Source organism: Monomorium pharaonis, chromosome 11, assembly GCF_013373865.1.
Source record: "Monomorium pharaonis isolate MP-MQ-018 chromosome 11, ASM1337386v2, whole genome shotgun sequence".
NCBI classification, from domain to species: domain Eukaryota; kingdom Metazoa; phylum Arthropoda; class Insecta; order Hymenoptera; family Formicidae; genus Monomorium; species Monomorium pharaonis.
The window spans coordinates 2,156,226-2,178,827 of NC_050477.1; the positions used below are offsets into that span (position 1 = coordinate 2,156,226).

At 37.3% G+C, this 22,602-nt stretch overlaps 4 protein-coding genes across 5 annotated transcripts; 1 reads left to right on the top strand and 3 right to left on the bottom strand.

The window, feature by feature from the left end:
• Nucleotides 1-116: 116 nt before the first annotated feature.
• LOC118647872 lies at nucleotides 117-10,240 on the bottom strand. Its single transcript, XM_036293766.1, has 2 exons — nucleotides 10,086-10,240; nucleotides 117-2,135 (listed from the first exon to the last, which is right to left on the bottom strand). Exons 1-2 carry the CDS (start codon nucleotides 10,182-10,184, stop codon nucleotides 1,932-1,934), a joined length of 303 nt encoding a protein of 100 aa, XP_036149659.1. The 5' UTR covers nucleotides 10,185-10,240; the 3' UTR covers nucleotides 117-1,931.
• A 4,857-nt stretch (nucleotides 10,241-15,097) lies between these two features.
• LOC105836510 (40S ribosomal protein S7) lies at nucleotides 15,098-16,646 on the bottom strand. The gene is made up of 5 exons (XM_012680584.3): nucleotides 16,562-16,646; nucleotides 16,019-16,189; nucleotides 15,765-15,946; nucleotides 15,422-15,572; nucleotides 15,098-15,208 (listed from the first exon to the last, which is right to left on the bottom strand). Exons 2-5 carry the CDS (start codon nucleotides 16,187-16,189, stop codon nucleotides 15,131-15,133), a joined length of 582 nt encoding a protein of 193 aa, XP_012536038.2. The 5' UTR covers nucleotides 16,562-16,646; the 3' UTR covers nucleotides 15,098-15,130.
• A 66-nt stretch (nucleotides 16,647-16,712) lies between these two features.
• Nucleotides 16,713-18,038, top strand: LOC105836511 (uncharacterized protein C1orf50 homolog). The gene is made up of 4 exons (XM_012680585.3): nucleotides 16,713-17,048; nucleotides 17,117-17,229; nucleotides 17,333-17,551; nucleotides 17,635-18,038. The coding sequence occupies exons 1-4, from the start codon at nucleotides 17,000-17,002 to the stop codon at nucleotides 17,818-17,820; spliced, it is 567 nt and encodes a 188-aa protein (XP_012536039.1). The 5' UTR covers nucleotides 16,713-16,999; the 3' UTR covers nucleotides 17,821-18,038.
• On the bottom strand, nucleotides 17,949-22,497 carry LOC105836509 (dnaJ homolog subfamily C member 11). 2 transcript variants are annotated; one of them, XM_028193903.2, is made up of 8 exons: nucleotides 22,284-22,497; nucleotides 21,757-21,886; nucleotides 21,227-21,470; nucleotides 20,762-21,072; nucleotides 20,410-20,617; nucleotides 19,486-20,041; nucleotides 19,141-19,270; nucleotides 17,949-19,062 (listed from the first exon to the last, which is right to left on the bottom strand). In XM_028193903.2, the coding sequence occupies exons 1-8, from the start codon at nucleotides 22,353-22,355 to the stop codon at nucleotides 19,040-19,042; spliced, it is 1,674 nt and encodes a 557-aa protein (XP_028049704.1). In that variant the 5' UTR covers nucleotides 22,356-22,497; the 3' UTR covers nucleotides 17,949-19,039. The 2 variants fall into 2 exon arrangements, with proteins under 2 accessions (XP_028049704.1, XP_012536037.1); XM_012680583.3 differs by having other exon boundaries at nucleotides 20,762-21,075.
• Nucleotides 22,498-22,602: the final 105 nt, after the last annotated feature.

A 22,602-nucleotide genomic window follows, 5' to 3' on the forward strand; every position in this document is an offset into this window, starting at 1 on the left:
TGACATCCGCTTTGAATGTCGATCTTTCCGCCCACTTCCCTGTTTGTGGATTTTGTCTGTGTGAATTTGCGCGTTCGATTGATCGTCCGTTTTGAGCGCTGCTGTTCGCTCTCTTCTTTTTTTTGTTTGCTGATCATTAATTGTTCGAGAAATTACGGGTCAGGCGTTTGACGATGCACTAACTCGTCGATCCGAAATAACATGACGAATTTCGATCGAGAGCCTTTTGGTTATTATTCTTCGCCAGATTGAACTCTGGAAAAGTGCTTTATTTTCTTTTTTGTTCTGATACCGTGCAGGACTGTTTTGGCTGCACGTGATTTGCGTAATTTACGTCGTGATTTCCGATTTTTTCTTTTTGCGATTTGGCGCTTTTGATCTGCTCCGAAGCCTTGATTCGCCGCATGCCGTTGATTGGCGATGCGCGTCATTGAAACGTCGATCGTCTCCTGTTTTGAACCGATTTGAAATAATCAAAAGAATAAGTAGTCTTGCGGAAACTGGTTCACGCAAAATTGCCGGCAACAAGCTCAAATAATGACCGAATAAGTCGTACGTGAACTTGGAATCACGTTTTTATCTCTTTGGTGATGTCGCAGCGCAGTAAATTAAAACGTAGGGAAGTGTAACGAGAAAACTTTTTTTGTTATTCTTGTTTTTTCATCTCGCGGTGCGATGACCCGCGGTGATGCCATCCTGTAAAACGGAAGAAAAGGGTCGCGCGTCCTGCCGCGGCCGCGTTTGTTGGTGCTCTGCGAAATTATAATAATCCTGAAGGTTTGCGAGACTTGCACTTGTGCGTGTAGACCGAAGGGGTGAGCCTGGTTGGAGGTCGGAGGAACGAAATTCCGTCCATGCCGTGGGCCTTTTTTCCGAGGAGAGAGACGCGTTTCGTCCTTTCCGATCCAATTTTTCGAGCGAGGCAGTGGATCCGGGGAAACTCTCGCGAATTTCTCGCGCTGCGGAAACAACGCGAGTACTTACGTGCGCGTGCGTGTACATGCGTGTATAACGTATGCGTGTATGTGTGTGCTTTTTGCTGCGTTCCAAAGTGGCCTGTGTGTGCCTGAAGTGCGCCGCGTGGTGCACGCGCTGATATTTCCATAATTTTTCCAGAGGAATTTTCGTCGATAGTGTTACTATCATTAGTATTAGTATAGTTGGCTGCGAGGGTGAGAGTAACGTCGGCGTTTTTTCTTCTTTGCTTTATGTTTTTTGAAGTAATAATAATAATAGTGATAGTAAGTGCGTTTTTCCAGGTGTTGCTGTTTTTGATGCTCCAAGTGTTAGAGAAAGTGAGTGATTTGATTTCGGTTTTGCTTTTGAGAAGTTTGCTTTTGCTCTTCGGTCCGGCGAGAATCGACAGGTGCAGCCTCCGCCAGTCGGGAGGGATTTCCGAGTTTCCGAAAAGGGTCGCGTCGGAGACGGAACGATCAGACGATTGTGCCGTCTGGAGCCGAGTGAGTCTCGTCGAGACGGAAGGTGGTCGGTCCAACGAAAGAAATTGCTGCTTTGAATCTTGAGGTCGGAAGGTGTACGTTATTATACAGATACTTAAAACTCGCGGAGCTTTGTGTGTGTCGCGCCTCGAGGACGTCTCGTTCGAAGGCGCGTTTCGAGTGTGCAAGACAAATCATTCAAGATCAATAATTATCCTCAGGCTCGCCCGGGTAGACACGTGGAAGCCTGCTTTTTCCTCTCTTGCGCGTGCGAAATGCGTGATAAATGCCGATAAACTTCAACAAATGATGCGCGATAATTGCGATAAAATCCAACGAATGGATGCAATGAAATACAAAAATATAACAGCCGTATGACGGTGGTGGTTGTGGATTGAAGAATCGTGGCGAGATCGTCGCTCCTGATCTCCGATGACCTCCCCCGATCATCGGGAGGGTACGGGAAACGAGATCGCGCCGGATACTTATTCCTTATCCGTTTCGGTCCTCCCCGTTTACGCTCCTCGTCGGACAGCTCGCTTCCGCCCGACGTCGGATTCCGGCTGCACCCGCTGATTTGGATCCTCCCGCGCCGTTCCGTCGACTGGTTGATGCCATGACTGATGCCCTGATTGCCCTTGATTGCTGCTGCTGCTGCTGCTGCCTCGTTTTCCCGGGCTGTCCGAGTGGTGAGACCTGGAAGGGTGTGAGCGTTAGCTACGAAAAAAAACAACAACACACAAGGGCCGGTTGTTCACGTTTTCCGTGCGTTAAGACTAATCTAATCTCAACCGAATTTCTACCAAATGCTCTCTAGTGACGTTAAACTAAGAAAAAAAAAAGTTAGATCCCTTTGAGATTTCGGATAGTACTAGTAGTGGTGGTTCGAGAAGTGTGCGTGTGCAGTGGTCGCCAAGCGTCGTCGTTTTGCGAGAACGGAAGCACCGAAGGCGCCTTCCGTTCTCTCTTCGCTCAAAGTTTTTTGCTTTGGTAAAAACTCGCGAACGCCTTGTACGTCTCTGACGTGCGTCTCCCGAAGAGTTTCCAGAGTTCGGACGAGGAATTTCGTTCAATTTCCACCAGTACAGGGCGTATTTCTGATGAGGATTGCAGTGACGTAATGGATCGATGGATGGATCGCAATGATATACTTTAAACTGGTATCCGTTTCCTTTTGGTTCCACGTAGGCGATTTGCATTTTGATCGGAAGATACCTCGCGACGCTTAACTTCACGGTGAATTTATATCGGAAAATTTAGCTGTGCCGAAGAAAAAGATTATTGCTGTGGAAAATTTTTGCGGCCGTGTGGTATGTCGGAAAGTTTGCTTTTCTCTTTGAAATCTCGAAGAGAATCAACATTTGACGGATATCTGGCAAATATCAATACATTTTTGATATAACTTCAGTCCGTTATTAGATGATTCAGTTTTTCATTCAGTCTCTCTGTCGTAACGCAATGTCCTAGTTATAACTTCAATTTCCTCGTGAACAATCAGCGGTGAATCAATTTTGACTATATATTTTAACTATATATTTAACTGTATATTTTGACTATATATTTTATTTAGATTTTGTTCATTTCTTTTCTCGTTGTCACTGGTAATGATGATAAAGTTATCCAAGTTTCGGAAAAGGAAAGCCGTTTTTCTCTTTGATGAAATAGCTTTTAGACGTAAAACTTTAAATTCTGTATCGAGACCGTGGACAACTTTTCTGGATTTTGAGCTCGTCGAATTGAATTTCTGCACTGCTCGTGCCTACGAAAGGGGCCTGGGAAGTCTGTTTACCGTGGATCTCCGTGTATACGCGATTTTTTTTTTAAAGCAATTCGATTATCTCAAAGAACGATATTGTACGAGCACTTTCACTTCTTTGAATCTAGTGTTTTTTAATAAGTTACTTTTATCCCGGCATAACAGATCTGTTTTGATGTTCTGTCCGTTATTTGCGCAATTTATTCTGATCTTTTCTTAAAAAAAAAGAGTTTGTATTGCATAGATAGCCACGAAGAACGCTGATTTAAAGATCACGATATGTACGCGATGTTATTGATGAGTTGGAGGAAAAAAAAATCTGGAAAACCGAAAGTCTCGTCGACACGTGTCCGTTCTTATCAGCTACACTTCTTTACACTCTTCCTGCATTGTGGAGACGAGCGATTGTCGCGGAAGGGGCTTTGATTTGATACCTCGCTGCGAAGATTTGGAAGTTGCCGGTAAATATCTTGCGGTAACGTGGCCCCAAATGAATCAATCGGATCGCGTCGATGAATCGAGAGAGCGAGGTGATTTTGAGGAGCGATCTTGAAAAATTCTATCTAAGTGCCGGAGATTCACGTTCCTTCCTCTACTTCTTTCTTCCAGAGACATTGTAAAGCACAAGTCGTTTACTTCCTACGATTGTAACGTATATTTTGCAAGAAGGGATGGACTTTCGGACGCTCATGCCATGCTACGGTTCCCGTGTAGAAATCTCAAAGTTTCCCATAATCGCGGCACTCGCACCGCCTATTAACGATCAAACTTATGACAATGTACGCACTATTGCGAGCAGCTGGTAGTAGTAGCCTGCGGTAATAGTTTTGAATATAAAGACGCGTGGTTTATTCGCGTTAGTGATCCGTCGACAATATATGTCAATTACACTCGCGCTTCGGAGGGACGGATGGAGGGAAAAAAGATGCGGGGGTGGGGGAGGAGGAAAAAGGACACGTGAGCGTGGAAAGTGTAGCCGAGAGGAACAGAGCAGCGAGAAGCGAGAAATCAAAGGCCTCGATGGTTCCCCGTGTGAGTGTACAACCGGAACAACCGGCCCCGGAAAGACCGGAGTGCACAAAAAAGAGGGCGAAGCGTGAATCGTGGAGGAGAAGCGTGGCCACAAGAGAAGGAAGACAAAGAAGAAGTCGTGCTGTTGTACTGCCTGTTGTGAGAGACGCAAGATGCTGGACCGTGGGACTTGTAGGCATTATGAGTTAGTTAGCCTCTCTTTTAGAGGGTTGTTTCTCTCTCTTCCCTGGGAACGCGCGTGAATCACGAAACGCGAGGGGGAGCGATGTGACGAAATACCTTTGTACGGATGCAGAACGGCCGGGTACATACATTCGTATACGACAGGGACAGGGGGAGGACTCTTAGAGCGGAACTCTTTTTTTTTGTGTGTGTGTAGCTCGTTAAGTTCTTGAAGGCCGCGCGACAATGCCCAGAAGCCGTGGCTCTTTGTTGCGCGAGTCCGGCCTGCTTCGCGTTTTGATGTCCGGAGTCTTTTCTTCCGCTAACGATCGCAACGTGTGGTGTTTTGGTGTTCGTTCGTTGGCGCTTGGTTCGTTCGTTCAGATCGTTAGAGTGGTCTTGACGGGTGGCTTTCGACGACTGATCTTTGTCGATCTGTTACGCTGATTCGCGGGTTTGTCTTAAATTGTTTTGAATTATATATAGATATATATATATACATAATTCGGTATGTGTTATACTACAACTGCGACAGTCAAGTTCACGGATTATTCGGGCTCGCGTGAAACTGTTAATGAAACAATGATCGAATATTCTGTAGGATTATTTTCACTTAAAATTGATGTCTTCTTGATAGACTGCGATTTCTATAATTCTGACACGTCTTTCTCATAATTTGCTTCCGAGATTTTGCAATTTTGCAATTGAGAGAACCGGCCAACGATTGGCCTCGTAAGATTATTTCTTCGATTTTGATTTGGAATATATTAAATTGTTAATTTTAATGTCTCTATATATCTTCTTTCCGAAATGAAACTGATTTGCCCGGTCGTTTTATGATTTTTGGAAAAGTTTTACAAAATCCAGAGATACTTTGTACTCGTCTGAAGCAATCAGAATTATTTTTGAACTATTACTGTACCGTAATATTGGATTTCGGAATTTGGATTATTGAAATAATTTAGAAAAACGGAGAGAATCTTTTTCTTGTTGTAGCACAATATTAAATCAATCATTTGTTTCTATTGTTGTAGCTATTGTTATAATTTCTTGATATTTTGAAAAATTCTTTTTTACAAACATGATTTTTAATTTAAGCTTTACTATAATTTGAAAATGTTTTTGAATCTTTATATCTTCATTATATTGTCTTGTTGATTTTTTTTTAGTTTCTTCGTACACTTTGAATAAATCAAGTTAATCCCAAAATATACTGTCATATTCAAAACTTTAAAAAGATCTTTTCTTTTAAAACTATATTGCTATAAGATAAGAGCCAATGAATTTTTTTTTCCTCTTGATTTATTTTTAAAATGATATAATATTAGTAGTCAATTTAAAAAACCCAGAAAATCCATTCATGAGCCAAATAGCCATTATTTTACTTATTAAATTGCTATCATTGTTCTATTTGTAAGCCCATATTTCAAGTATACTATTTTATTATGCGATCTTAATTTTATATTTAGCGGAATATTATTAATATAAGTTAATATAATGCAATAAGAATTTGACAGGATAGCACGTACCAAAAATCTGTTATGCTGTGATTCGACAACATTAACTAAATTTGAATGATTTATTCAATAACTTTATAAAAATGTTTCAATTCTATTTGAAGAAACCAATTTTATATACGCGTTTTCCCATAATGTAACCGATTTCAGAAAAGTAACACGAAAATTTAAGAAGTAACATATATGTTACTTTCGTGTAGCAATCGGGAGTGTTATTATTAAAATACTGAATGTTTTCAAAGCCAAAACAGAATTTTTTATTATTACATGTAGATGAATCTATGTTTTTGTCGTATTCGATTCTCATCGGTTGTAAGCATATCCAGATAGATGCGAAGATTAAATAGATTAAATATGAGATGTGATACTATATATCGCAACACCCCTGTGCGATTCATATTTTTAGTAATATATTCTTTTGGATGAAAACATATTTAATCAATTCTCGGGTTCCAATTGGATTCGGTGACCGAATCAATGCAGTGTTTATATGGGTTACTTGTGTGCTGATACGATCGACATGCTCTTTGCTTTCGGTTTTGCATACGTGGAGAACAAAAAACTCTTTCCTTTCACATGGATTGAATATGCGAACAGGTGGAAAAGTTGCCCGAATAGCATAATTTCCTTCGCGATGTATCGATAACGTAAAATATTTTTTGCTTATTTCAGTTTGCAAGATAATTTTCTGTATTTCAAATATTGTTAGTAGTGTTTTTAATTTTGTTTTAAAAGATTATATAAGCTTATTTAATAAAGTGTTTATGGTTGTAAATTTTATATGCTGTAAAATCTCTTTCTTCAATAATTTTTTAATGACTCTGATTTAGATATTTTGTTTGGAATACAGAAGTTTTTTGGAATATTAAAAATTTTGTCTTGTTTTTTTTATAACTTATTACAAATTTTTTCAGTCAGTCTTACTGTTTGCAAAAAAGAAATTCTAAGAGTTTTACTTTATTACTTTCAGAAAATGAACAGATTTTTGCTACTGGTTTATTGTAAATGATTGGTCAGAATACTTGCCAAATATAGTAATAAAATTTATGTAGCTTGTCAGAAATGAAACTTTAGCTTTGGTCTATAAATTTTGCTCATATGATAGATTTATATTATGTATTGAATTCCTTCCCCTCTCCCCAATATAGAACTATTTAAATATCTATCATACTTTGATAATTCAGATGCATTTATTAATTAAATCGAGTTGTATTTGTCTAAGTTTTACATTGTATTAAAAATTTTCTATTTCATGCAAGAAGTCTATAATACACGTTTATTGTGCCGAAACATATAACGTTCGAAACTCAAATAACTTTTGCTAAATTAACTGTTTCTTCAAAATACATAAGTAAATTTGAAGATTCTAATATGATTATTGCTTTTTCGTGATCTATTATTTTATAATTTTTTTTTGTCCAGATAATATGATTTTGTCGTTTTTGGAAAAATCTTATTTCATTACGTTTTAAACATCTTCTGAATTTTATTTTTTGTTGTTTATATTTTATCTATTTAAAAATGTCTATTTTAAATGTGATAAGAATAGTTGAATTTGTTTTAATATGCAATATCGATTATCTGAATATACTTGAGATTGATTATGCAATAAGCATGACGTCGATAACAGCAGAAGTCATATGTCATCATATAATCATGTAAATAATGTTTACTCAATGAATATATCATATCACATTGTTATCAATGAAGTTTGACATTTCTGTTGAGGCACTGACAATCAAAAGTGCATAACCGCTTAAATAATTTCTAAAAATCGAAATAAACAACCGATTAGCAATATTGTGAGAATATAAAAATTTTTCTGTTAGAACAAATTTAATAATTGTTAGATAATTTTTGTATGTCAAACGCATCTGTTTTATTAGATTGATATATATCATTGTTAACCAAACCATATCAAGCGAACTATTATCTTTTTGTCATATATTTATATATTTATACATTCTCATCTATGAACTGCATTCTATTTCATTAAAATACCACTGCATTGATTCATTACAAACTCCTGGGTAGCAAAAAATCTGAATACAACAATTTAAAATTTTAGCAATTGGAATTTATCAATTTATTAAATCTGTTGCGAATGCAATATTTTTATAACTATTTTCAAATTTCAAAGCATACGACAATGTTCTTAGCTTCAGATTGAACTGCAATTATAACCGTTAATTGTACTGGACGATCAATCGACAATTTCAATGAGAAAAATTTTTACGTGGATTGCTTTGGAATGTTCGTGTCAATGTTCAATGTCAATGTCATTTTCGATTGTATCGCGTTCGGAACTAAGACTAAAGAAAAAATTTCACCTGCTTAGATCTGCACATTTTTTTGGTTGAAATTCAATTCCCGCTATTACGTTACGTGGTTATCTCACACAAATTTCGACAAATTCGACATTTTTTTATTTTATGTAAATGCTTACACGTAGTTACTTTGCGCAAAATACGAATTTGTTCTGAATTTCTAACTATCTAGCGGGACATGATGTATTTGATGACAGGATGCAGAAGTGTCTACGCATGCAGGTTTATTGCAGGTTTGTTAAGCAGCTAGTGAAACAGAAGAGTAGATCAGAGATCGTGTCGGTACAGAAACAGCAGCTTGAAATCGAGAGTTTTAATGCGCACACACATACACGATGTGTTAGTTGGTCGCATGCATTTTTTTTTTTGCTAGTTTACACAAACTAATTACACTGATGGATCTGTACATCTAACTGTTGATCTACTATGATCGGACCATGAAGGTTGCGCGTTTACGATCGCGCTTCGGCCATTCGTAAACGCGCACGATTAACAGCAACTGAATGAAAACGTTTTGAAAATCTACAGGTACAGGTGAGAAAGAAGCTGAGAGCTGTAATATCACTACTCGCAATCTCAAAACGAAGATTATCCAAATAGATTTTACTAGTATCTCGGCGAGTTGCAAATTATACTCGAGCGATACATAAAAAATTTGGATCAATCCGCCGTACTGTCGACTTATTAATTGTCCGCGTGAAGATTTCGCGAAACGTTTTCTTGCAAGCAGCTATGTAACCGGCAACACAACGTAACCGGTAAAGACGCGTGTGTGAGTAGTGATAACAGAAGCAGTTTGAGGGAAGCGCCAAATTTTTTTTTTTTTTAGACGAGTACAAATTTTGAAGGATCAAACTATTACACACAGAGCAATTTTGATCAGACATGAAAAGAGAGAAAGAGAGAGAGAGGCACAAAAGCAGACAGATCTTTTGAAAAACAATGGCGAAACGGGGATGGATAAGACGAGCAAATTTCAAGTCACATTTTGGGGAGGGATATTAGTGCCTGGATAGAGTAGGTCCGAATGATCAATACGCGTAACACGGAATTTCGATCGTAGATTCACGCTATTCTGTCTCGCGAAATTTATCTCAAGACACCTCCGTCGGTCGCGATTAAAATTCACGTTGAGTCTCTGTCGTGGCGGTTAATTTTTCTCGTTTTCAGCAATTTGACCGTTTTCCACCTGCCCGAAAATTTTCACCGGTACAAAGTACTATCTGATAAAATCAGAACACCATGAAAAATTAATGGAATAACATTTAAGTGTAATGAACACGCAGTAATTAATCGCGCGGTCGACTACGACGTGTGTCATGGTTTTGGAGAATTTAATTTGAATCTCGTAATTCAACTCAAATTTCTCGGTACAAATTTTCGTAGCGTGCTAGCGAATCGAATCGCTTCTGGTGTTCTCATTTCATGATGGATCGTACTGCACAATCGACAATCTCATTCGCGGGAAACTGAGCGAGTCGAAAAATTCGAAATTTTAGAATTCTACTTTCGATACATCGATACGTTCGTCTACTTCGAAAATACACGACGGTAATTGCAAACATATTTTCTGTAATAATCGCCTGCAAACGCATTAAACTTTTCGAGGGCAAATGTTGAAGATATATAGTTGCGAACGTATTTGATTTTTGAGCAAGATGCGACAAGTTCAGTTTTCCGCGCGTGTGACAGCCGATCGCTGATTCGGAGAAGTGTAAATTTCCGGCTTCGCGAGGCAGAACGTCGAAGATCCGCGGGGCCGAAAACCAGAGTTTTAGACGACTTTTAGTGTAGTCTATCGAAGCACCAAGATCACGTGCTAGCCAGGACAAAAACCCGAAACTATACTCACCATCGTGGGTTGAGGGTAGACGCTCTGATCGGTTCTGCGACAGAAAAGTGATGGCGATCGCCGATTAGACTGACTGCAGTTTACTTCCTTCCTCTCCATTCCCTTCTTCTTCAATCCTCCGGGTCTTCCTCGACCGTGACCGGGGATGGCCGGATCGGCCGAAGAAGCCGAGGCCGAAGAAGCCTCCTCTGCTCACTGTTGACCGTTACGCTCTGAGGTCATTGCAGGCCGAGCGGACCCTTATATACGCCGTAGGCCCTTCCTTCCTTCCTTCCTTGCACGTGGTGGTTGATGGGGGCCCCTTCAGGGGAGGCCCCTGGGAAAACGGCTCGGCGCAACGTTCCTTTTCAGATCCTTCCGCTCCCCTTCCTCGTCATCTTTTCCCCGTCGTCGAGGGAAAAAGAGATCACGGGACGAGACGGGAAGATCCTCGCTCCTGAATACGTTGGCTCCTTACCTGTTTCTGCACGTAACGTGTTCAGCGTGTCGGTTTCCTCTCCACCGAGGGGTGCTGATCTCGCCCCCCTTTGAAAATCCCGAAGGGGGCGAAGAACGAGTCCAGGTGCCGGTAGAAAGATAAACTCCGAGAACTTTTGGAAATTTCTGCCAAATGACATTTCTTCGCGGCGTTAAATATCGCGCGTGGAAGATCTCTCCAGGTGGAGTTATCCGAAAGTGAGATTTATTTGGTTCGCTTGTCTCGTTAAAATTATGACTCGAATAGAATTTTCTAACGGAACGACTATCAGAATCTTTGGCCTTTAAATTATCGCCTATATTTGTATAAAAAGAGGTAAAGAATCAGTAATACAAAGGAAATAATATTCTCTACAATTAAATAATGAGGCATTACTTGAAATATCAAATCTATATTTATTCATAATATTATGACTCAATAATTTTTAATTTCTAAGTTAAATCTCGTTTCAGGCGTTCTCATATTTTTGTTCTACCAACTTGATTTGCAGACCTTTAAATAATTGCCGATAAATGTACAGATACAAAGCGAAAGATAAATATAATTTTGTTATTTAAAATGACGCAATTTCGATGCGACTGTTAGGCTTTAACCGTCGTGTGCATCCCCTTTGCATGATGACATTACCGGTTTATCGTTCGTGTGTCACGGCAGCTAAATCGATTTTCTCTTTTACATATCTCAACGTTTTCTTTAACCCTTTAATAACAGCCGCGGATCCAGTTATACGAGTCTCATCCGTTGACCGTTTCTCATAGATGTTCCTTTCTCTCAACCCTTCTCGAATTTTTCACTAACGGCAGGCGTACGTACATGCATATGTCTTGTACAATGTACACAAAAAGAGAGAAAAATCTTTTTGAGATGACACAGCTTGTGAGATAATTTTGGTAAACTTTCTCACAACACAAATGTTATTAAAGTTTTCTGATCAAACAGGTTATAGGGTTAAGAAAGTAAGTATATAATAAATATTGCTATAATTTAACTGTCTCCTAAATAATTTTTTTACTTTTGTCATATATTTTTATTTTATTTATTTAATCACACATTTTTTAAACTAATTTTATGTCACTTTTTTCCTCATTTATTGTTATATCTAATTTTTTCCTCTGTTGTAAATTAATTTTTGATTAAGAAATAAAAGTTAACTTAATTATGTAAATAATAAATTAAATTATACATAATATACGTAATTTAATTTCTCGTACGCCAACTGCAACGATATATAAGTTGTAAAAATCTCGCTGCCTTGGGAAAGTATCAACAAGCTGAAGCGCGACCACCCTGTTGATCAGGGTGCTGATTTTTAAGAATATCGACACGCGCCACCCGCAGCACGGGATATGCTGCTGATGGGAATTGATTCGTCGATGATTCAGGCAGAATCGACGTGAATCATTCGCCAAGAACAGTTAAATAAATTCTCGCCGGCGCGCAGCGTTAACTATGCGGGTACCACAACTATATAACCACTGGGGGAGATTACCGGGGTAGATAATTGGTTAATGACTCCCGCTACTCTGATCTTTTTCAGCATATTCGCCACGGTGATATAAGCATGACGACCAATTTGTTTTTACGTTCTGTTCGCGCCGGAGTTACCTTGCGACAGGGCTTGTTCTATCATGGAAGTCATATGTACATTGGTATACAGTAAAATTGCGTAGAGATGAGATTTTAAATTATCCTTGAACATGAACAACAGAAACAAATGCTATTTAGAAAGGTACAATTCTGTCATCGAAGTAACTTTCGTTTATGATATTAGTTGATGATATTAATTGATAATTAAAAAGTATATTTCAAATGAAAATATTGATAATGGAGACAATGGCAAAAAATTATACATATATAAAGATTTAAAATATTAGCTTAGAAGATTTTCGGTCTTTCCTTCCTCTTTATTTTCTACTTTAATTACGTTTTTATTTCATATTCATATTTCTTTATCTCTTCTTCCGCTTGATCCGATCTGCTATTTAAAGGGCTGCTATTTAAAGGCAAAGTATTGCCTGCATAGTATTTAAAAAATCTTACGCACACAAGTGTTTCCCTAAACATTCTCATTTTTAATTTAATATGAAAAATATATTTAAGACGAAAGTTACTTGAATTTAAAACAGCAGTAGAGTCTGCGATAAGAATTTTTTTTCAAGACTACAATTTTCGTGACTTCAAGTTCAACGATTTTTTAAAACTCTCTTAGCGCCCTTTCTTCTTTTTTCTTTATGTTTTCTGTAATTTACTTGATTTCTGTGGTTGTTGCGATCCATGATTACTGCAATGCCGATTACTCGTCATTTCCGATAAGGCAGATGGCCGGAAGTACAGTCCAGTTTCTCGATGCGGCACGGGTAGTTATTTATGCAACACTTAGCGCGCGACCAGAGGGGCGGCCGCCCAATCTGGGGTGGGAAAATGGTGCTTCGGCATTTTTGCATCCCCCTGCACATTCTCACGCGAGCGCCGATACGAATGAAAGGCTACCTGTGCAAGAGTATCATTTTACAAACAGGTACGCACGTGTACGACTCATACATTTTCATTGATTTGATCGTAACGTTATTAATGAGCACGGGGTATAGTACGATATAACGGCTTTGGTAATTGTCTCTTGTCGAATGAGCGTATAAATTTATCTCATGCAGATATATTAATAATTCATTGCAATTATCTAAAAAAAATTTCGAATAAAGTGCGTAACAGCAAACTGTTTATATAACGTATTATTATAAATTAATTTAAGCACTAACAGTATAAGTTGTATCTCAATTCCGTTGTTCGAAGTTTTTTCGAACTAATATGCAAAGAAATATTTACAGTCTATAAACGTTGATCGATTGAATTAATTATTAGATTAAATTTTAATCATTTTTTGTATTTGAAATAAATCAACGCGATTATATAATTTTAATAAAATAGAGATATATAATCAAATAACGTAATGTTTACATTTCTCTATTCCATTTTAATTATAAAAATATTTTTTAATTGTAAGGTATTTTTTTTACAAATTCTAATAATCTCTTTTAAATAAAATTCCTTGCAAATGTTTATTTTATTCGGGTTAATCATTTGAAATTATATCAGTCTCTTCTCGGTTTCTTTATGACAATGCAGACAGATTAAAAATTCGTGAGTTTTTTAAGAATTCATAGCTTATTTTGCTTGTCGTATAGCAAATTCGAAGGGAGAGCTCGCTATTCCTTGAACCCTTCGACCTCACGACCCTCTGGGCCTTCCTGACCCTGATCTCGACTACGGGTGCTATTGCACAGTCGCTTGGTTTCGTACATTTCTATACACACATCTGCCTTATGTTCTCACGCTATTTTCCTTCCAGCTTAGAGTCTCCGGCGAGTAACGGCGATGAGCTTTGTTATCGAGATACAAGGGGTTAAAGCCGGTGTCCAGAAAATAAAAAATCGATTTCTTTTATCGCATGAAAAAGAAATCTACATTTTTAGTTGTTTCTTTTGTTGAATATTTTTCAATTAATTTTTCAATAAATATTTCGAATATTGAAGAAAATTTTGGAAACATGTGTAAACGTTTACTTACTTATCAATTTAATCGAATATTTTAATTTTTTTAGCCTTTAAATTTGTTTTTTTATCATACACAGCCTACAAAAGTACCTTATATTTCGATAAATTTAAAAAATTGTTAAATTGCAGTTCAGAAATAAGAAAGATATAGTGTTAAGCTATTTTTATTTAAAATAAATTGTTAAAGAAAAAACTGTCAAGAACCAAAACTACTACTAGATATTATTGGACAAAAAATTCAATATTTAGCGCAGCCTTTTTTTATTTGCAGTTTTTCTTTAATGTTTTATTTGAATTATAAAATCTTACGAATTATTTTTTATTTATTTTTACTTACGTGCGGCAATTAAATAATTTATTTTTTGAAAAAGAAAATCAATTCAAGATTTCTAAAAATAAAAATAGATAAAAGATATTAATTGCCCAATCGCTATTATGAATAAAAAAACTAGCAATTGCAGCTGTAAAAAAATGCAAGTGATAAAGATCTGCAATTTTTTTTTCTTTAGGATTTTACTTCGGTTGTCTGTTTTTGCGACAATTGAATGATAAAAACAGTCCAACGTGAAAAGAATTAGTTTTTTTGTATATTGCTGGTTTTGTTTGATAGTACAATAATTAAAAAATATGAAAGATTCTTTATTATAAATTAAATAATTACAACTTACATAAACCGTCGAGATTAGTTTTTGCTATTAATAAGATAATTATATTAAAATATTTAACGAACACAACTACAAATAGTTTTAAGACGCGTTGTATCTCGATGACAATTGGCTAATATAAGATTCATGATTTTCGCTCACACTTTGAATATTACTGCAGGATAAAAAAATTAAGATTACACTACCGTTATGTTGATTCGTTTTTAAACCGAAAAACTATTATTATTTCAGTGAATTTTCATAAGTCACAAATAATTATTTCAAGCGAGAAATAGGGAGAAGGGAGAAATGAGATACAAAAATTAGTGTAACAAATAATACATTGGTTCAAATGTTTTAATATTTAATAAATCATACAAAAGATTCGGGAAACTCGAACATTACATCCCGCCCAGTCAGTTGTTTGTATACTGAAGCGAAGGTGTCGACCTGTCAAAAGGAAAATTAAAATGAATATCATACTGTATGTTTGTTCACGTTGCTTAAAATCCCCTAAAAATTTTGCACTTAAAACTTCAAATAAATATATATGAGTGTTAGAAAGAGAGAAAGCAAAAACACAAAAAGTACAAACAACGCGAACAGGTATAATGTCAAATAAAGTTTTGTGTGCAAAGGAAATCAAAAATATAATAAACGTACCTTGTGCTCAATATTTGTTTGTTCATTTTTGTCCAAATGAACTTTGATAACTTGCGAACCATCAAGCTTTACACGAACTCGTTTGCCCACAATTTCTACAGGGTAAACAATGTCCTCCAGCAGAGCGTCATATACCGCAGTTAACGTTCGGCTAAAATAAAAATTGATTATTGCAAAACTTACAGTAGAATTCAAAACAAGCATTAAGCACATATTGAATATATTTTCTATAGAATATATCACAATAGTTGTATGTAAATAAATTACTTAATGCAATAAATATTGACATAATTAAATCACATTTTGTTCATTATATAAAAACGAATATTTTAATATTTTTTACCTTCTAGGACGTTTCTGCTTATTCTTCGTACGTGTTTTCCTCGTTGGCTTTGGTAAGATTTTACGTTCGCCGACGAACATTACGTGCTTGCCTGAAAACTTCTTCTCAAGCTCACGTACCAATCTCGTTTGAATTTTTTGGAAAGCCTTAAGTTTCGGCATAGGCACGTATATAATGATCGACTGCAAAAAAAAACAAGTGGTTCTTCATCATGATGTTAAACAAGAAATTAAACGTGAAAAACGAAGGTTTACCTTCTTATTGCTTGTTTCCACTTCCTTCGCCTTGGTGATATAAAGTTCCCTCAAGTGCGATTTAAGATCACTGTTCATCTCCAGTTCCAGGAGAGCATTCGAGATGTTCATCTCGAACTGGTCGGGCTCCGCGCCACCGCTTTTAATTATCTTTGCGTTAGCCGTGAACATCTGAAAGAGGTTTTAAAGTTAAGACATTGTTTACGGGTGTCATCTGCACGTCCGCTCGAGACGTTCGTCAGGATGTCGCGTAGCAACGCTAAACTCCAATGTAGATTCCACGGGAACCTTGGGGGATCGTTTCCGAGGCGCGAGAACGATCGTCGACAACGTGGACGCGTGACATCGTGGTTAGGCGCATGGGACCGCAAGGGCTAACGAAATCCGTCATAATCACCCCGTGAACACGCGATCCGGGGGAGATACCGATCGCTTCGCGTATCGCAAATCCTCTGAAGTCGCGCGACGCGGAATTTCATACATCGTTGTGACAATTGAAAAAAAGGCCGCGAAGCCAAACGCCAAACGCTCGAAAATGCCCACCTTGTCCACCTGATCGCCACATGGAAAAGAGACCGGGGGGAAAAAAAGATTAACTGAGTCGCTGGCGTCGATCGAGTGCACATTTTGCACATGTGGAGGCGCCAGTGAACAAGAGGTTTCCAGTAGTTTCCAGCTGATGCTGAATTAATGTGTGGGTGTCACGCGCGATTGTTGCTTTCCGTGAATGATTTTTTTCGGCAATTCTCGGACGTTTTGATGTTTTTAATTTTCTCGTACGTTCAAGTTAATGTTACATAATTTCGTGAAGTTTTTCAACGTGTTACACTTTTCTAAGTTGCTTTAAGACACACGAATGGAGAAGTGTTGCAATGTATAATGTTTTTTGTGCAATTTAAACATTTATTCGATTGATTAAATACTTTTTGTTCAGTGTACGTTTAATCACTATTGTGTAATTACTCGTAAATTATATGTATAATGAATAATAGCAACACAATGGATGCAGCAGATTATTCGTCAAATAAAGGTATAATTTGTGATGTATTTCATACTATGATACTATAATACTTAAGAAACTATTTTGTTCTATTAAAGTAACACTAGTGGAGAGAAACACAATGCCACTTGGTCTACCATTGGTCGATCCCGCAGCTGTAACAAAATCAAGCCAACAGGATTTAATGGCATTGGTTGCAGAAATTGAAAAAGTAATAGAAGATAGCTTTTTATAATGTTTATAATTTACAATTGTAATCTACGATCTTATTTTATATATACCGATATATATATATAAAACTTTCTCTCATACAGGCGGACGATTGTATAAAAGCCAATGCATGTAACAAGTTACAAGTGATCGCCGAACAGATCAAATTTCTGCAGAGGCAGGCTGAAGGAATTTTACTGGAAGCTGAACGGAACGCCAAGCTGCATCATGTGCCTTGTAACTTTGTAAAGCATCCCAACCACATTTATCACTTGTATCAACGAGAATCAGGACAACTTTATTTTTCCATGCTTAGCCCAGAGGTAAATATCTCCATATCATTTTTTTCCTTTTTAAAACAAAATTTTATCCATTAACTCTTTTTGTTGTATCAATGTCAATGTAGGAATGGGGCAGTTCAGCTCCATTGCAGAACTACAAAGGCTCCTTCAGGTTGGAACAAGATCGCTCGTGGACCCCACTGTCTCAATTACAGGCGAAGAATGACGAATTAAACCTACTCCAAAAATTCTTACCTTCCAACACGACTACAAACGCCTTTCTAAACTCCGTCATGTTAACCAACACGTAACGTTATTAGTAAATTTATTATAATCAAGGGAAACTTAACAAATTAGGAATAAGGTATATTAATCGAGAAAAATTTGGCAGCGCTACTAACTTCTTTCTCTCTGTCTAGTAGATAAAGCATTGTTGTGTAACTCAACAAATTTATTTTGTGATTGTAATATCAAACTATTTATAATTGCTATTTGTAAATGTACATATAAATATACTTTATGTAGAATAGATGACTGTACTGTATTGTTATCTTTTAAGTTCTTATAAATTATATACATAATTTATATGTGTCAAAGTTATGTATATAAATTACATTTTTTTCTGTCTGAAACCATATCTATTTTGTACAAGAATAAATTGTACACTAATACTTTAACTCTGGTGTGCAAGTCCAGTAATCGGTTGTATAATTAACAAATGTCTTTCTCTATATGCAATAATATGCATATTTGCGTATCTAAAGCTGATTGTTATTCTTTTATGTATTCATAATGATCCTTAGATCTTTGGATGACTGCTAAGAGATCAATATGATCCTTGGAATTATAACATATCATCTATTTCATGTGATATAACATTATTAAGTTTCTACAGGCAGTAAATAGGATTTGCACTCGGGTTGACTTACTTTCTCTAAAGTACTTGGAATAGGACTTCAATGAGCAAAATGAATACATCTCGGTGCAACTCATGAAAAGTTGAGCACAATTGAACATCTATAGGTATAAAGGATCAATTCCCTTCTCTCGAAAAACTTTTACGATAAACTTTATATATTTAATCCTCCACGGATCAATCTGTTTTTGACTGCTTAGTCAAACTGATATTGTTTTTCAAAAGATTTTTACAGATTTAAAAAGTTTGTAAAAATTTTGGTATACTCTTTCAACATTTAGAAATATAATTATATAATTATATGACTTAAAACGTTAATTTTTGTTATACATGTCCGAATGAAAAGTAGAATCAGCTAAATAATCCAGTCTATAAAATATACAATCCAGATCGATCTGCGGAAGATAAAAATATTTTTAAATAATTAAATATCAATTTAAGAAATAAAAAATAGCATTAATATACAAAGCTGAAGGATCAACGAACACTCAATATTATTTTGCCCTTTATGTAAAATTAAATCTCTAAAAATGAACAAATCTACACCGAAATAACGCCGATCATTGACGAAAATTGCGACGACTGGTTTTTGGTTTCAAAGTTGAATCTGTATGTCAAGTAGGATTCACTTTATGTGCTGAAATACATAAATAATATTTAAAAAATCATCATTAAATACATTAAGTATATTTGTAATAAGCAAGCAAATTCTTACATGAGACTGGTATCCTGAGAGCTGCATCATCTTGTATAACACATTCATGTGTTTGACTATGGAAGAGATACTGTACCAAAAGCTGCTTATCTTCTCCTACACATGGATCATAAAATCCAGGTAGTTGACTCTGCAATAAGTATAAGATTTCATGTAATTGACAACCAACATTTCAATTTTTATTTTTTACCTTATATATACATAAAATCTACAAAGGCTAACAAAGATTATATATTAAATTTCACTTGTATAAAAAATGTAAGATTGCCAAAGAAGAGACAAAAATATAAAAAAATAAATAATTTAAGCAAAATAAATGTGAATTACAAGATTGTAAGAGTGTACCTTTGATGCTTTATGAAGAATCAGTTTAGAATCTTTGACTAAACATTGCAGAGGAATCGTTACGTCTATCATTTCGTCTCTGTGCCCGATTTCTTCCAATCGATCCTGTTGAGGATAAACAAATCGGCCATACAAAGCTTTAGTAATGATTAATCCTTTTTTGGATTCTTCCTCGGCTCTTATCCTGCTGACAGTTTCTTTCATGAGTTCGGTAGCCGCTTTTGCTTCCCTTTGCTTTTCCATCATTCTGGATTTATTAAGTTCTCTCTGCTTCTCTTTCTCGCGTTCCGTCCGTTCTTTTACAATGGGATCGATCACCAGCTTCTTGATGACCGTCCAAGTAATTATGGGTGCTACGGTGGCATAAAAGACTGGAGCTGGAAGAACTTCGTCGCACAGATGGATGGGGAACGTGTACGCCTGCGAGGCGCGACTCAATCTGAGCTTCAATGTGACACCAGTTGGGACGCCGATGCGCACGGCCGCCGAAACTGAGCTATGCTTGGAGACTTTTTTTTCCGCGCCGTACTCAAGAAATGCGCCAAATGTCCCGGCTCTACAAATATATACACAACAGATATATACAAAGTCAATTATTGAATCGGTGAGATGACGCATGATACCGTGTGAAGATGATTGCCTTGTAATTGATAGATTCCTGATTCTCATCCCATGGGTCGTTCGGGGAGACGCTATTAGCGCTACCAGCATCAGTTCATTTTCATTACTCATTAGAAGTAGAACAAGGATAAACTGATGGCGCTAATAGCGCTGATAGCGCTAATAGCGTCTCCTCGAACACACCCTATATAATTAAGTTTTAACTTTCTCGAAATTTTAAGAGATCGATTAAACAGGTTATTTATATTTCATTTACTACATTAAATCTGTCGATAAGACAAAATAAACGTTAATGATACTAACTTGACACTACCACGAAGCTTGAGTTGCTTCTCTTCCATCTTATAAGTATAGTTAAGGCTGACGAACGAATGTATAAGTCCAAAATGTAAAGAAAATGCCGTGTACGACCGGGACGTGTCTCTTACGATCATTGTGCTCATAGCGTCCTGAATACCAGCTCTATATGTGAGGTATCCCACTGTATGTTTATCCAATTGCATTGCAAGAGCTGCAAATAAATAAAACAATCTTGTTCATGACATATTCAAGATATATATTATTATTATTATCTATGAAGTAAACATCCAAATAATATAAGAGGACTAAGAATTATAGTTATAATTATACTACAAAAATCCAAAGGTAAACGTACTGCCAACGTAGCCAGCCTTTACACCATGCGGCGTGAATTGCAATATCGCCGCTCCGTCGCAAAATAATCTTTTTGTCAGCGTGCGAAATGCCTTAAAGGAGAACGTTGGGCCGTTGCCAGCACCGACCTCGACCTCGACCCAACCTTTCGAGGATATCAGCCGTTTCGCTGAGATATTAATGGACCCGGAACCTGTGCCGTTTTGAGTGCCGAGTTGGCCGGACATGGTCACGGTGTCCCTCAGGGTGAGAGGCGCTTCAATCGACTGTGCGAACGACATCCCGCTGACCTCGATCCACGAGAACAGCCCGCTGCTAAAACCACAATTTTCTTAATCAAGAGATCGCAATTAATGATTTATTTGTTTAACAATACTACTTAACAATTTAATTGTTAAGCAGTTTCCATAACGGTGTCTTATCACGTAATTGTCTTATCATAATAACTTAGATTGATCGATCTTACCCGTCGTTGTAATCCTCATCGTACTTATTGAAAAGATCGGTGGCATTGATGTTTACCGTTACAGTGCCCTTGGGATTGGTATGCTGCTGCAGTCGTCTCTCCTCTCGTTCCCGCGCCAGCCTCTCGTACTCTTCGCGTATCTCCTGAGGCGTTTTGGTACGCTGCACAATCTCCCATCCCTCTGTCTCTAATCCGCGAATTCCCAGCGAGTCATAAATTGCCCTCTGGTGTGGATCGTTCAACACTGTGATATAAAGTATTTCTTTCTAGATTCATACACAAATAAATCAATGTACAACGTGCATATAATTTTAAAGTGCTTTGAAAGGAAAAATTCACAGTGGAAGTAAATTATACAGAGCTAACTAAATGTTTTATAATTTGTAACAATATGTATAAAGAAATTATTATAAAATATGTGATAAAGAAATGATGAAAATAATTATTAAAAAGATATCAGTTGATAAAACAATTATCAATATTCTTCTGATGCAAATACATATAAATTATCATAAGACCAATCATAATACCTTCGTAAGCCTTCTTCGTGCGATTGAAAAGAATCTCCGCTTCCTTTTTAAGCGTCGGTTCCACATGCTTGTCTGGATGGTAAAGCCTACTGAGTCTGCGGTATGCATTACTGATATCTTCGGGACTGGCCTGTAATAGATCAAAGAGACTTATTAGCAGAGGATGCACGATTGCATCATAAATAAAAAAAGTAATTATTATGAAAGAAACGCTCGAGAGAAATGAATTTAAAATGACATTTATTCATATTTAACGCGGAGTGCGGACGGATTCGCGGATTTTACAACGGAAGATTCTATCGCAGAATAAATAACATGCTAGCGGTGAACGATTGGCGCGACAGCGTCGATGTCACGTTCCCCAGTCGATCACGGAGAAACGAGGATCTCCTGGAGATCCGTGGTTACGTCAGCGTGCGCGAAACGAGGGTGTCACGTGGAGGCGACCTGAACTCTACCCCCTACTGGGGAACCGGGTGAAATCGCGCGCGCGAACCATCGGCGAAACGGACGGTGTGCGCTCTCACGTTTCTCGGGATGTTCAGGAACGTGTAGTAGTCGTCCTCAATCGTGGTCTCTTGGTCACTCTCATCGTCCATTTTTAAAAGGCCGCTGACTTCGCACGCGCACCGTCCGGTTGGTCTTCTCGGTCTCGCTGGGCTTCTCGCGCGAGCAACCCTTTCCTCTCGGGCACGTTCGTCTCCTCCGCTCTCCTCCGACTCCGCTCCGATGTCGTTTATAGGTTACGTACTGAAGAGAAGAGAGCAAACAGCGGGCCGGCAGGACAGAAAGTTCGTCCGGACGTCGCTAGATGACGCGCGATGTTCCGAAATCGGTCGGTGTCGG